Source organism: Mobula hypostoma (genome assembly GCF_963921235.1).
Source record: "Mobula hypostoma chromosome 9 unlocalized genomic scaffold, sMobHyp1.1 SUPER_9_unloc_2, whole genome shotgun sequence".
NCBI classification, from domain to species: Eukaryota; Metazoa; Chordata; class Chondrichthyes; order Myliobatiformes; family Myliobatidae; genus Mobula; species Mobula hypostoma.
In genome coordinates this window covers 94081-107288 of record NW_026948134.1, presented here as the reverse complement: position 1 = coordinate 107288, position 13208 = coordinate 94081, and the positions used below count along the sequence as shown (strand labels likewise).

Genomic DNA, 13208 nt, shown 5'->3' with positions numbered 1-13208 from the left:
GAAGGAGACACGGTCTGAGAGCTGTCAAGATCGGCTCCTCTTTGAACCCTGAACTGTTTGAAGTGATGGACAGGCGATACCCCAGCAGGGGGATAAAAAGGGACAGGTTCGCTAAGGCAAGTCACACATGACACCACGAGGTAACGAGACCCTGAAAGCAGTGCGCCTCCCACAAGTCGGTAGGAGTTTTGGAGGGCTGGTCGCGGGACCAAGCCATAGACGCACAGGGTGGAAAGGTACGATCGGTGGGAACCTGGTGTGTGTCCGCCCTTGCCTGGGTGCCGGGTTCACTGCAGAGGAAGGATCGTATCTGAAACGGAGGGGTCACAGTCGGTGACCTCAGAAGACATTACAAAGGGCTCGCCCGAAAGCTGACTGCGAAGAATATCGAAGGTTTGTGTGGAAGCCGTTTGAATATTCATTCGCTTTTGCTCTCTCTCTCCTTCCCCCCACTGTCCATCACCACAGCAGTGAACTGTGAACTGAACTGAACTCAATTGAATTGAACTTTGCGTCACTTTGAAACTGGTCATTTACCCCTAGACGACGATAGAGTTTGATTGATCCTGTTATCCTAGTTCTGTGTACATGTGTATTTGTCATTGCTGAACTGTTGCATTTATTATCCGTTGGATTAGAGTACTGTGTTGCTTGTTTCTTTAATAAAACTTTCTTAGTTCCAATAATCCAGACTCCAACTGAGTGATCCATTTCTGCTGGTTTGGCAACCCAGTTACGGGGTACGTAACATAAGTGGGGTTCTCGTCCGCGATTTTGAACGCTAAATTTAGGACGGAGTAAATTGATTGGGTTAAAATTCCCGAAAGAAAGAAAAGGCAAACAGCAGAAATGGAGATTGAGGAATTTCTAAAGGCGCCGACCTTGGAGGCATTAGAGGATGCCAGGAACGCAGAATTGGCAGCTGTGGCCAAACGGTTGAATCTTGTTAAGGGGAAGTCGACAATGAGGAGAGAGGAGATACACAGAGCTATCGTAGAGCACTGTGTATCTAAAGGTGTGTTTCCCCAAGGGGAGCTGGAGGTGATATCTATTGAAAAACCTGCTGGAGACACGGTACAGGTGCAGCTTGAAAAGCTGAGACTCGAGCACGAGTTCCGGGTACGGCAGCTAGAACACGAAGAGAAAGAGAAACAGTTAGAACGGCAGGAGAGAGAGCAAGAGAGACAGTTGGAGCGAGAAGAGAGGGATAAACAGTTGGAGTGAGAAGAGAAGCAGAGGGAAAGGGAATTTGAGCTGGAGAAGTTAAAGATGATTGTAGCGCAGGGGCCCATGCCGAACCAAGGTGGAGGGTTCAGGGCGACCCAGGAGGTTAGGCTGGTTCCCCCTTTTGACAATACTGATGTGGATCGGTACTTTCTCCATTTCGAAAAAGTTGCTACAAATCAGGACTGGCCGAGGGATAAGTGGGCTGTTTTGCTTCAGAGTGTACTTAAAGGAATAGCCCAACAAGCTTACTCAGCTTTGTCCGCGGAAGATGCCCAGAGGTATGAGGTGGTGAATGAGGCCATCCTCAGGATGTATGAGTTGGTCCCGGAGGCATACCGGCAGAGGTTCCGGAATGCGAGGAAGCAGTGGGACCGCACGTATTTAGAGTTTGCCCGTGAGATGCAGACATATTGTGAGTGTTGGTGCACCTCGAAGGGGATAGATGGGGATTATGACAGACTGCTACAGCTGATCCTGATTGAGCACTTTAAAGGTTGTGTCCCTGAGGGTATGAGACCCTACCTAGATGAGAAAGAGGCAGTCACGTTAGCTGCAACTGCTAAGTTAGGGGATGAGTATGCGTTGACGCATAAAATGAAGTTTGCCCCGAGTAAAGGCTACCAGAAGGGTAGTCAGGACGGCGGGGAGAGTCCGCCAGAAAAGTGAGAAAGTAAGCCAGGGACTAGTGAGAAGGATAAGGTAGACCAGGAGCAGTCTGGTAGGAAGTCTCCTGGGGTCGTTTGTTATAATTGCGGGAAAGTCGGACACTTTGCGTCCAGGTGCTTTGCCCCAAAGAAGGAAACGGGGCAAGGAAAAACGGCAATTTCTACTAGCTGTATTGAGCTGGTGAACGAACCGCTAGGAGAGGAAAGGTCTGTCAAAGTTCAGGAAGGGCGCAAGAGGTTTATCTCGGCCGGATTGGTGTCGGTGAAGGAGGGGATAAACCCAGTTCCAGTGCGGATCTGGAGAGACACGGGAGCGTGTCAGTCATTGATATTGAAGAGTGTATTAGAGTTTAGTTCAGAGACCCAGACTGGGGAGGTCAAGGTCAAAGGTACTGGGGAAGGGACAGAGGCAGTCCCTTTGCACCAGATACACCTAAAAAGCAACTTGGTCTCTGGACTAGTCACGATCGGGGTGAGGCACGAATTATCAATGAAAGGCGTGGAAGTCTTGCTCGGTAATGACCTCGCCGGGGGAATTGTGTTCTTGACAGTAAGCTTGACAGGTCAGCCTGCCAGCATTGAGGCCCCGCCCATGGACTCACAGGTTCATCCCAGGGCTGCCGAAGTAAATTTAGCTGAGACGTTTCTACCAGCCCTGTACCAAGAGGAGGTAGAAAGTGAAAAGAAGGAGTGTAGTGAAACAAGAGGTAGTGAGGGAGCTGAGACAGACTTAGCATTAGCCAGGAAGGAATTTGTGCAGGCGCAGGAGCGAGACGAGGGGCTGATGGTTTTGGCGGAGACAGCTCTCTCTGACACAGACTTAACAAGGGAACTAGTAGGCTATTGTGTGGAGGAGGAAGTGCTAAGGAAGAAAGGGAAACCAAGTACCGTACCCGCAGATGAGGAATGGGGGGTGGTGCAAAAGAGTTATGAGGATGAGGTTTTTAACCTGGCCCACGAGGTACCCCTCGGTGGACATTTTGAGGTGCTGGAGGAAACAGTTGGTGGAATCATGAAAGAGGTTTACTGGCTGCACAGGAGGAAGGATGTTATTGATTATGGCAGACGCGAACTGAGACGGTCACAGGCTTTTGATATGCTAACAAACCTAATCGGTGTTAGCGCGGAAATCAATGAAGCTAGGGTCCCCTTGATAAGAAAAAAAAACCATTTTGAAAAGATGAGTATGGTATCGACCAGATGGGAGAAGGCTATTGTTTTGGCCAGTGCTGCTGATAAGGTCTCTCCCTTAATCCCCGAACAAAGCGACTCTTTAGGAGAAGTAATTAAACGGCTCGCACACGTGTGTTTGATTGTCCCGAGGCGATGCAAAGAACTGGGACATTGGGTGGTGTCTGTTACACTAGGTCAGCCCAGCGAGCAACAATCATATAGAATGAGTAATTCAGTGACAAAAGGGCTGGCTAACACAGAGGTGTGTATTGGCAACGTAATACGGCTGTCTGTAGCCAGCTTAATAGTGAACCTTGAAAAAAATGAGTTCGGCCACACGAAGGTCACTTACCTGCGAATTGTGGTGACACAGGGGCAGCTGGCAGCGATGCAAGCTAAAGTGCGGGCTATCTCTGACATCCCAACCCCGACAGACAAGAGGGCCCTCAGAAGGCTCTTGGAGATGGTGGGATACTGTAGGGAGTTTTGCAATAACTCTGCGGTTACTACCCCTCCCCCCTCCTACTAAGCCCTTGCAAGAGAAAACTAAGTCGGGATGGGACGACACTTGTTATCGTGGTCCAGGACGAAACCCAGTGAGAGGTTACATTGATCGCAATTCATCAGTGTTTTCGGCCACTATGAAGTTTGCTAAGTTGGAGCCTGGTTTAGGGGATTATTAATAACACATATAAAAGGAACAGAAAATGTGATTGCTGACTGTCTGTCAGGTGTTGACAACTTAAAATTCTCTGTATTAGCCAAATAGCTGATGAAGATGTATATCTGTGTGTATCTAATAATGTATTCATGTTTGTAATTTTTACCCCGGTAAAGATCCTTAAAGGTGAGGGGTGTGACGAAAGTACACATAGACTAAGATGTTAACTGTCCTGTGCTGGCACCAGTGGGATCAGCAGTTGGTCTGCCACCTGTCTTCAGGAGAAAGACAGATAAGGAAGACAATGGAGCAGCATTTGAAAATGTTAACCAAGGGACGGGAGAGTTTAACGGAAGGAGACACGGTCTGAGAGCTGTCAAGATCGGCTCCTCTTTGAACCCTGAACTGTTTGAAGTGATGGACAGATGATACCCCCGCAGGGGGATAAAAAGGGACAGGTTCGCTAAGGCAAGTCACACACGACACCATGAGGTAACGAGACCCTGGAAGCGGTGCGCCTCCCACAAGTCGGTGGGAGTTTTGGAGGGCTGGGCGCGGGACCAAGCCATAGACGCACAGGGTGGAAAGGTACGATCGGTGGGAACCTGGTGTGTGTCCGCCCTTGCCTGGGTGCCAGGTTCACTGCAGAGGAGCAATCGTATCTGAAAACAGAGGGGTCACAGTCGGTGACCTCAGAAGACATTACAAAGGGCTCGCCCGAAAGCTGACTGCGAAGAATATCGAAGGTCTGTGTGGAAGCCTTTTGAATATTCATTCACTTTCGCTCTCTCTCTCCTTCCCCACCCCGCCCGTCCATCACCACAGCAGTGATTACTGTGAACTGAACTGAACTCAATTGAACTGAACTTTGCGTCACTTTGAAACTGGTCATTTACCCCTAGACAAGGATAGAGCTTGATTGATCCTGTTATCCTAGTTCTGTGTACATGTGTATTTGTCATTACTGAACTGTTGCATTTATTATCCTTTTGATTAGAGTACTGTGTTGCTTATTTCTTTAATAAAACTTTCTTAGTTCTAGTAATCCAGACTCCAACTGAGTGATCCATTTCTGCTGGTTTGGCAACCCAGTTACGGGGTACGTAACAATTATCACTGACACACAGTATGTTGTGAAATTTGTTGTTAAGTGGCAACAGAACAGTGCAAGCCTTTTAAAAAAGCTGTAAGTTACAATAAATAAATAATGGAAAAGAGGAATAGTGAGATAGTGTTAATGGGTTCATGGATTCTGGATGAGTAGTTAGGACAGGTCTTATCCTGGAACCTGGAACCAAATATACAAAATGATGAGGGGTGAAGGCAGGCTTTTTTCCACTGAGGTTGGGTAAGACTACAACTAGAGGCCATGAGTTTAAGGTAAAAGATGAAATATTTAATGGGAGCTCGGTGGGGACCTTCTTCACTCAGGGAGTGATGAGAATGTGGAACAAGCTGCCAGCAGAAGTGGATTGCAACATTTAAGAGAAATGTGGACGATTGCGTGAATGGGCAGGGTCAGGGCTCATGGACATGCTCAGCAAATGAACAAGCGTAATGTGAACAAAAATGTCAGAGAAATTAAAATTGTTTAAATGTACAGACACCACTTAAAGTAATGGCTAGCTGGGGGAAGTGATGGAAAGCTGCTGTGTGTTAGCTTTAGCAGGAAGATTGAAGTTCATCAGCAGAGGCACCTTCCTCCACTCACAGTCAGCCCTGGTGAAACCATAACTAGGATGTTGTATCCCACTCTGCTCTCCTTATGAATAGAGAACATTTGGTGCCATGTTGATAATAAGTTTATTTTGAACTTGAACTTTGAGAATGTACCAGTCATAGATGGAGTACAACAATGGTTCACTAGATTAGCTCCTGTAGAGACGGACTCAGAAACCAGACCTATCCTCATGTGTTTAGTAGAGTGTTTAGTGACTTCACTGAAACCTCTAGTTTTCTTCTCTCTGCAGACACTGACTGATCTACAGGGAACTTCAATCATTTCCTTCTGGTTTCTGCTTCTGTAAAATCTTTGACCTGATCTTGCCCTGTTGGGGATATTTCCACAGGCCATTCACTCTTCCCCCATCCTCTCTGTAAATTGCAATCAACTTCTTTCCACACATGAAGCAGGAACTGCTCGAAGAACCAACAGCCAGGCAGACTCAGTGGAGAGAGCTAACATTCCACAGCACAACAGCAGGTCCACACTGTCCATCAGGTGTAGAGGTGCACTTCACTCACCTCGCATCGTAACACCGGAAGATATAGGGGCAGAATGAAGCCATTTGGACCATTGTCTGCACCGCCATTTCCTCACACCTGATCCACTTTTCCTCTCAGCAACAATCTCCTGCCTTCTCTCCGTATCCCTTCATGCCCCGACCAATCAACAATCTATCAACCTCTGCTTTAAATATACATTAGGACTTGGCCTCCACAGCTGCCTGTGGCAAAGAATTCCACAGATTCACCACTCCTCGTCTCCGTTCTAATAGGACATCCCCTCTATTCTGAGGCTGTATCCTCTGGTCTTAGACTCTTCCACCATAGGAAATATCCTTTCCACATCCAGTCTATCAAGGCCTTTCACCAGTCGATAGGTTTCAATGAGGTCAACTCTCATTCTTCTGAATTCCAGTCAATACAGGTCCAGAGCCATCATACGCTCTTCATATGACAAGTCTGGAATCTGGAATCATTTTCATGAACCTCTTTGAACTGTCTCCAGTTTCAGCACATCCTTTCTATAGTGGAATCTATAGAAAGGGTGCAGAGGAGATTTACAAGGATGTTGCCTGGATTGGGGAGCATACCTTGTGAGATTAGGTTGAGTGAACTTGGCCTTTTCTCCTTGGAGCGGCGGAGGATGAGAGGTGACCTGACAGAGGTGTATAAGATGTGGGATAGTCAGAGGCTTTTTGCCAGGGCTGAAAGTAAGAACATGCTTGGCACAGCATTGTGGGACAAAGGACCTGTGTTGTGCTGTAGATTTTCTATGTTCAATGTTCTATCCTTTCTAAGATAAGGGACCCAGAACTGCTTACAGTACTGCAAGTGAGGCCTTGTCAGCGCTTTATAAAGTCTTAACATTACATCCTCATATATAGACAATATTTTTTTCCAAGGGTTGAAATGTCTAACATCAGAGGGTGAGAGGAGGTGATTTCAAAGGAGACGTGAGACGTAAATGATTTTCACACAGAGCGCTGGGTGCCCAGAATACACTGCTTGGGGTGCTGGTAGAGACAGAGACATTAGACAATTGAAGAGACATCGAAACATAGAAAATAAGTGCAGGAGTAGGCCATTTGGCTCTTCGAGCCTGCACTGCCATTCAGTATGATCACGGCTGATCACCCAACTCAGAACCCTGTACCTGCCTTCTCTCCATACCCCCTGATCCCTTTAGCCACAAGGACCATATTACCTCCCTCTTAAATATAACCAATGAACCAGCCCCAACTGTTTCCTGTGGCAGAGAATTCCACAGATTCACCACTCTCTGTGTGAAGAAGTTTTTCCTCATCTCGGTCCTAAAAGGCTTCCCCTTTATCCTCAAACTGTGACCCCTCGTTCTGGACTTCCCCAACATCAGGAACAATCTTCCTGCATCTAGCTTGTCCAATCCCTTTAGGATTTTATACGTTTCAATAAGATCCCCCCTCAATCTTCTAAATTCCAACGAGTATAAGCCTAGTTCATCCAGTCTTTCATCATATGAAAGTCCTGCGATCCCAGGAATCAATGTGGTGAACCTTCTTTGTACTCCCTCTATGGCAAGAATGTCTTTCCTCAGATTAGGGGACCAAAACTGCACACAATACTCCAGGTGTGGTCTCACCAAGGCCTTGTACATCTGCAGTAGTACCTCCCTGCTCCTGTACTCAAACCCTCTTGCTATGAATGCCAGCATACCATTCGCCATTTTCACCGCCTGCTGTACCTGCATGCCCACTTTCAATGACTGGTGTACAATGACACCCAGGTCTCGTTGCACCTCCCCTTTTCCTAATCGGCCACCATTCAGATAATAATCTGTTTTCCTGTTCTTGCCACCAAAGTGGATAATCTCACATTTATCTACATTAAATTGCATCTGCCATGAATTTGCCCACTCACCCAACCTATCCAAGTCACCCTGCATCCTCTTAGCATCCTCCTCACAGCTAACACTGCCGCCCAGCTTTGTGTCATCCGCAAACTTGGAGATGCTGCATTTAATTCCCTCATCCAAGTCATTAATATATATTGTAAACAACTGGGGTCCCAGCACTGAGCCTTGCGGTACCCCATTAGTCACTGCCTGCCATTCTGAAAAGGTCCCGTTTATTCCCACTCTTTGCTTCGTCTGCCAACCAATTCTCTATCCACATGAGTGAGTGCGCATGCGCCGGTCGCGCATGCAGTCTGTTACAGCCGTTCCGATCGGATTCTTACTTTTTTCTTCTTACTTTTTAACTTACATTATTTTTTGTATTTTTTTTTCATGGTAACACATTGAAGCTGCACCCTCTCTAACATGCTGGTGGAGAGAGTTTTATTTGGGTTTTTAGCGCTGGAAATAGTTACATCCCGACACGCGGGACAGAAGCATGTTCGCAAAGTTCATCCCAGGGACCAGCTGCTTGCGCTAATGCCGGATGGTTTAGCGAGCAGAGCGGCGGACACCCCTGCTGAAATCTGGAGGAAAACACACAGAGGATGCAGAGGGGGATCACAAAGCTGAGGAAAGAGGACCGGGTCGAGACAACAGAGACTTATGGAGAAGAGGAGTTCAGTAGGTAATAAAATGGACGAGTTCATGGCGCTAGCCAGGCGTCAGACAACATTTCGGGCCTGCAATGTTATGTGTTTCACTGGAACGGGGCTGCACAAGGACATACCTGATCAAAACTTCTCCACGGACGGTTTCCAGACCATTCGGGCTGACCGGAAGTGCACTGAGAGCAGTAAGTATAAAGGAGTTGGGTGCTCACTGTTCTGGTTAACAACGGATGGTGCAATCCGGGTCATATTACGATCGAGGAACGTGTTTGTAGACTGGATATTGAACTTTTTGCTGTTGGACTTCGGCCACATTCCACTGAGATACAACACTGGGCGTCACAGGAGGTCGTTCCTGCCTGTGGCCATCGAACTTTCAGCTCCTCCCGTGGTGGGTCAGACACCCTGAGCCAATAGGCTGGTCCTGGACTTTTTTCCATCTGGCATAGTTTGCATTTTGTTGTTTGATTGTTTGTGGTTTTTGTATTGCTATATTTATGCTCTATTCTTGGTTGGTGCGGCTGGAACGAAAGCCAATTTCCCTCGGGATCAATAAAGTATATCTATCTATCTATCTATCATCAATACCTTACCCCCAATACAGTGTGCTTTAAGTTTGCACACTAATCTCCTGTGTGGGACCTTGTCAAAAGCCTTTTGAAAATCCAAATATACCACATCCACTGGTTCTCCCCTATCCACTCTACTAGTTACATCCTCAAAAAATTCTATGAGATTCGTCAGACATGATTTTCCTTTCACAAATCCATGCTGACTTTGTCCGATCATTTCACCGCTTTCCAAATGTGCTGTTATCACATCTTTGATAACTGTCTCTAGCAGTTTCCCCACCACCGATGTTAGGCTAACCGGTCTATAATTTCCCGGTTTTCTCTCCCTCCTTTTTTAAAAAGTGGGATTACATTAGCCACCCTCCAATCCTCAGGAACTAGTCCAGAATCTAAAGAGTTTTTAAAACTTTTGAAAAGATGTTTAGATAGGCACATGAATGTGAGGAAAATGGAAGGATATGGACATTGTGGAGGCAGAAGAGATTACTGGATTACTAATTTAATTGGTTCAGCACGTCACAGTGGACTGAAGGGCCTGTTCCTGTACTGTACTGGTCTACGTTCAATATATTGATTACAGTAACTATTCATCAAACTATTTCAAGGAAGCTAAGTTTAATCAGTCTCTGGAAACATGAATGTATTCCACCGGAAGCCGCAGAGACATTTCTGTTGTGGTCTCTGGACAGAGATCAGACCCTGCTCCAGCTTTCGCTTCTCTTGCAGCCTCTCACCTGCGAGGAGGGAGGGAAGCTTAGTACCTGACGAGGGCTTCCACTGCCCAACTGCGCCAAGAGGGAAGGCACTGGTCAGGTATCAGTAACATCAAATAGTTCAGAAGAACAGGAATTTAGAGTCCCTTGACATTCCTGAGATTCCATTGAAGAAGTGTTGGAGAAAACACTGCATAGGTTATTGATTAGTCAGGGCGCTGAAGATTATGGGAAGAAGGCAGGTGAATGGGGTTGAGAAGGATAATAGATCAGCCATGATGGAATGGTGGAGCAGATGTGATGGGCCGAATGGCCATATTTCTGCTCCTATGTATTTTACAACCCATATGCAAGTGGGCAGACAGGTGCTTACATCAACCATGGCCAGCTTGGCCTCCAAACATCCCAGATGAATAAAGGTGTCCAACATCAGCCTGGACTACAGGTGTGGCAGGGAGCACAGCACAGGCAGTTAGGGGACACTCTCTCATGGTGTTTTGAAAAACATGCATTTCCCATAGGTCTGGGCAACCTGAGACAGACAGAAAGCCCCCAAGTGGGACAGAAGCCCTCTTACCCCCAATAAGCCCCCAAGTGGGACAGGAGCCCTCTCACCCCCAGTAAGCCTCCTGAGCTCCCGAGTGGGACAGGAACTCCCTTACCCCCAGTAAGACCCCAGTCTCCTGAGTGGGGCAGGAGCACTCTCACCCCCAGTAAAACCCCGAGCTCCTGAGTGGGAGGGGAGACCCCTTGCCCCCAGTACGTTCCCAGCCTCCTGAGTGGGGCAAGAGACCTCTCACCCCAGTAAGCCTCCTGAGCTCCCGAGTGGGACAGGAACTCCCTTACCCCCAGTAAGACCCCAGCCTCCTGAGTCGGGCAAGAGACCTCTCACCCCAGTAAGCTCCCGAGCAACTATTTGGACAGGACCCCCTCACCCCCAGTGCATTGATAAACAAACCTTTCACATGGAATTGGGCAAACTCTCGAATGGGACGGCATCTTATACAACTGGGACTTTGACGCCACTATGTTTATGGTTCGGCCAAGCAGACACTCATTACCATCTGATAACTTCAGCACTGACTTGGCGCCTGACGTTATTAAACAGAGTTCACATGGCTGAAAGAGGCAGTCTCATTTCCTTGACAGAAAAGCGCGACTAATATCTGGAACAGCAATTGGAATTTGCAGAAAGCCTTCACAGAGAAGTAGAGAGTCAGAACTGGGAAGGGGGATGCTGTTCACATATGTGTGTTGGAAACAGCCAGCTGAAGGATTCACTGCAGACAAGCAATTTGTTGGAGTAAATCATTGAAACATGCTGGGAGTCAGTGAGCAACAGACAATGCCAGAGTAACAGCACACTGATGTGATCCACGATCTCACTGCCTGACTCAGTGACTGGTGAAGCTGTTTGGATCTGGTCAAGTTTACTGTGGTGTGGCAAGTACAGTGAGATACAGGTACAACGAAACACTCACCTACAGCACCACAGACAGGTGGGGACAGACACACACACAGGGTAAACTGCAGGTAACATCCTCTCACCCAGTTCAAAGGTCTGCAGGGGCAGGGTGAGGAGCCCAGGCCGGGGGCAGGGGCTGTTCTGTCCGGGGGCTGTACACACGTCATCAGAGGGTGGCAGAAGCAGGAGGAAGGATAAATCTCCAGCAAACTCCAAGACCTCCTGACTGTAGAGTCGCAACTCCTTCACCTGAGGGAACCAAGAGGTAGCACTGAGATCACTGACCCCTGTAAACCCAACCCATGGAGTTCAGGGTTCAGGGGCAAATACAGCAGTGCAACAGTCAGGAGTCAGGGGTAACAGGTCATGGGGCAACAGGTCAAGGAAAATTGGTCAGGGAACAATTGATCAGACGGCAATTAGGGTCGGGGTAAAGCACAGGTCAAGAGGTAAAGGGTAGCAAGATGGCACCTGTGTTCAATGTTCCTTCAGTCAACATTTTCTGGATAGATCATAAAACCATATGTAAGGGGTTTCTTCTTTTATGTTACTGAGAAGGCTAACAAAATGGCTTCTTTGTTATGTTATAATTAAAATGGCTTTTCTGTAATAATAACTATGATGTAAGGAGCTCTCTCTCTCTCTGCTTGCTTGGGTTATATTATTGATAAGAGAAGGAACGAACCAATTGGGATAGATGTTATTCTTTCTTGTGTGTCTGTAAGCTATTGTTCGCAGGCTTTGAGGCAGAAGGTGCGATGGGGACAGAGAGAGGAGACGCGATGCTGTGACCCTGGGCGGCGGGATCAACCCTGAGCAGGAGTCAGAGGCCCAGGGTCTTTGGCGAGGAGAGGAGACGAAGATAGACTCGTGTGGAGCGTCTGGTCAACCACCATGGTTGGTCCCAGGCGGCAGGTCGAGGGGGTCGGAGGGGAGCGAACGGTGGAGAGAAGACTCCATTAATTGAGCTCCAACTGTATGCACAAAGTCGTTGAACTTTGATTAGTTTGGCGCCTTTTATTTTCCTTTTATATTTTATCTTTATTAATTACATAGTTCCAGTAAAATCTATAAAGTGTAATCATTTAATCGCCAAAAAAAGGAAAATAAAAGGCGCCAAACTTATCTGCCTTTTGATCACTGGTGGGATCGCTCTGCTATGGAGAGAGAAAGGCCTGCCACTGTGCCCGGGGAATGTTACTCAGGTTTTCTGCGTTTTGAATATGGACTTGGACTACAGACTCTTTTTTACCTGCAGTAAAGAGATGGGAAAGCAAAGACTTTGTTCCTGGGACATTTGCGCTGGCTGTGAGAACGGGGCAGGGAGTGGAAAAAACGCAGTCAGCACACTGTGGGTACCTGTTGCAAAGGGATGGCAAAGCGTTTCACCAACTCTGGAACTGCTGCCCTCAGCTCCTCCTGGAACCGTGTCTGTGGACTCTCCTCACATGGATCCATGGGGCTGGCCTCATCCAAGCTCCTGAACATCTGCAGCCATTCCCACTCATCCCTAGGCAGACAGTGAGGAGATACAGAAACATTGTTGGAAATAAATCAGGTTAATGCAGAGTTCAACACCTCAAACTGAAATCCACAGCCAACAAATAATAACGGGGAGAACATTTGACATGAGTACAGTTATTGAGGGTGAATCTCACTGAAACCTATTGAATTTTGAAAAGCCCAGATAGAGTGGATGTGGACAGGATGTTTCCTATAGTTGGGGAGTCTAAGACCAGAAGGCACAACCTCAGAATAAAGGGATGTCCATTTAGAACAGAGAAGAAGAGGAATACTTTTCAGCTAAATGGTAGTGAATCTGTGGAATTCATTGCCACAGGTGGCTATGGAGGTCAAGTCATCTGGTATATTTAAAGTGGAGTTTGACATGTTCTAGGTTACAGGGAGAAGGCAGGAGAATGGGGTTGAGAGGGTTAATAAATTAGCCATGATCAAATGGTGGAG

At 47.3% G+C, this 13208-nt stretch overlaps 1 protein-coding gene across 1 annotated transcript in view; it reads right to left on the bottom strand.

Annotated features, from left to right (window-relative positions):
• The window catches only part of LOC134341228 (ankyrin-repeat and fibronectin type III domain-containing 1), a gene marked incomplete at its 5' end in the record, with an annotated part of 187324 nt that overhangs the window by 85845 nt on the left and 88271 nt on the right, over positions 1-13208 (bottom strand). Inside the window, 2 exons of the mRNA XM_063039062.1 lie at positions 11327-11492; positions 12603-12753. Coding sequence (XP_062895132.1) covers positions 11327-11492; positions 12603-12753 — 317 coding nt within the window. The remainder of the gene's footprint in view (positions 1-11326; positions 11493-12602; positions 12754-13208) is intronic.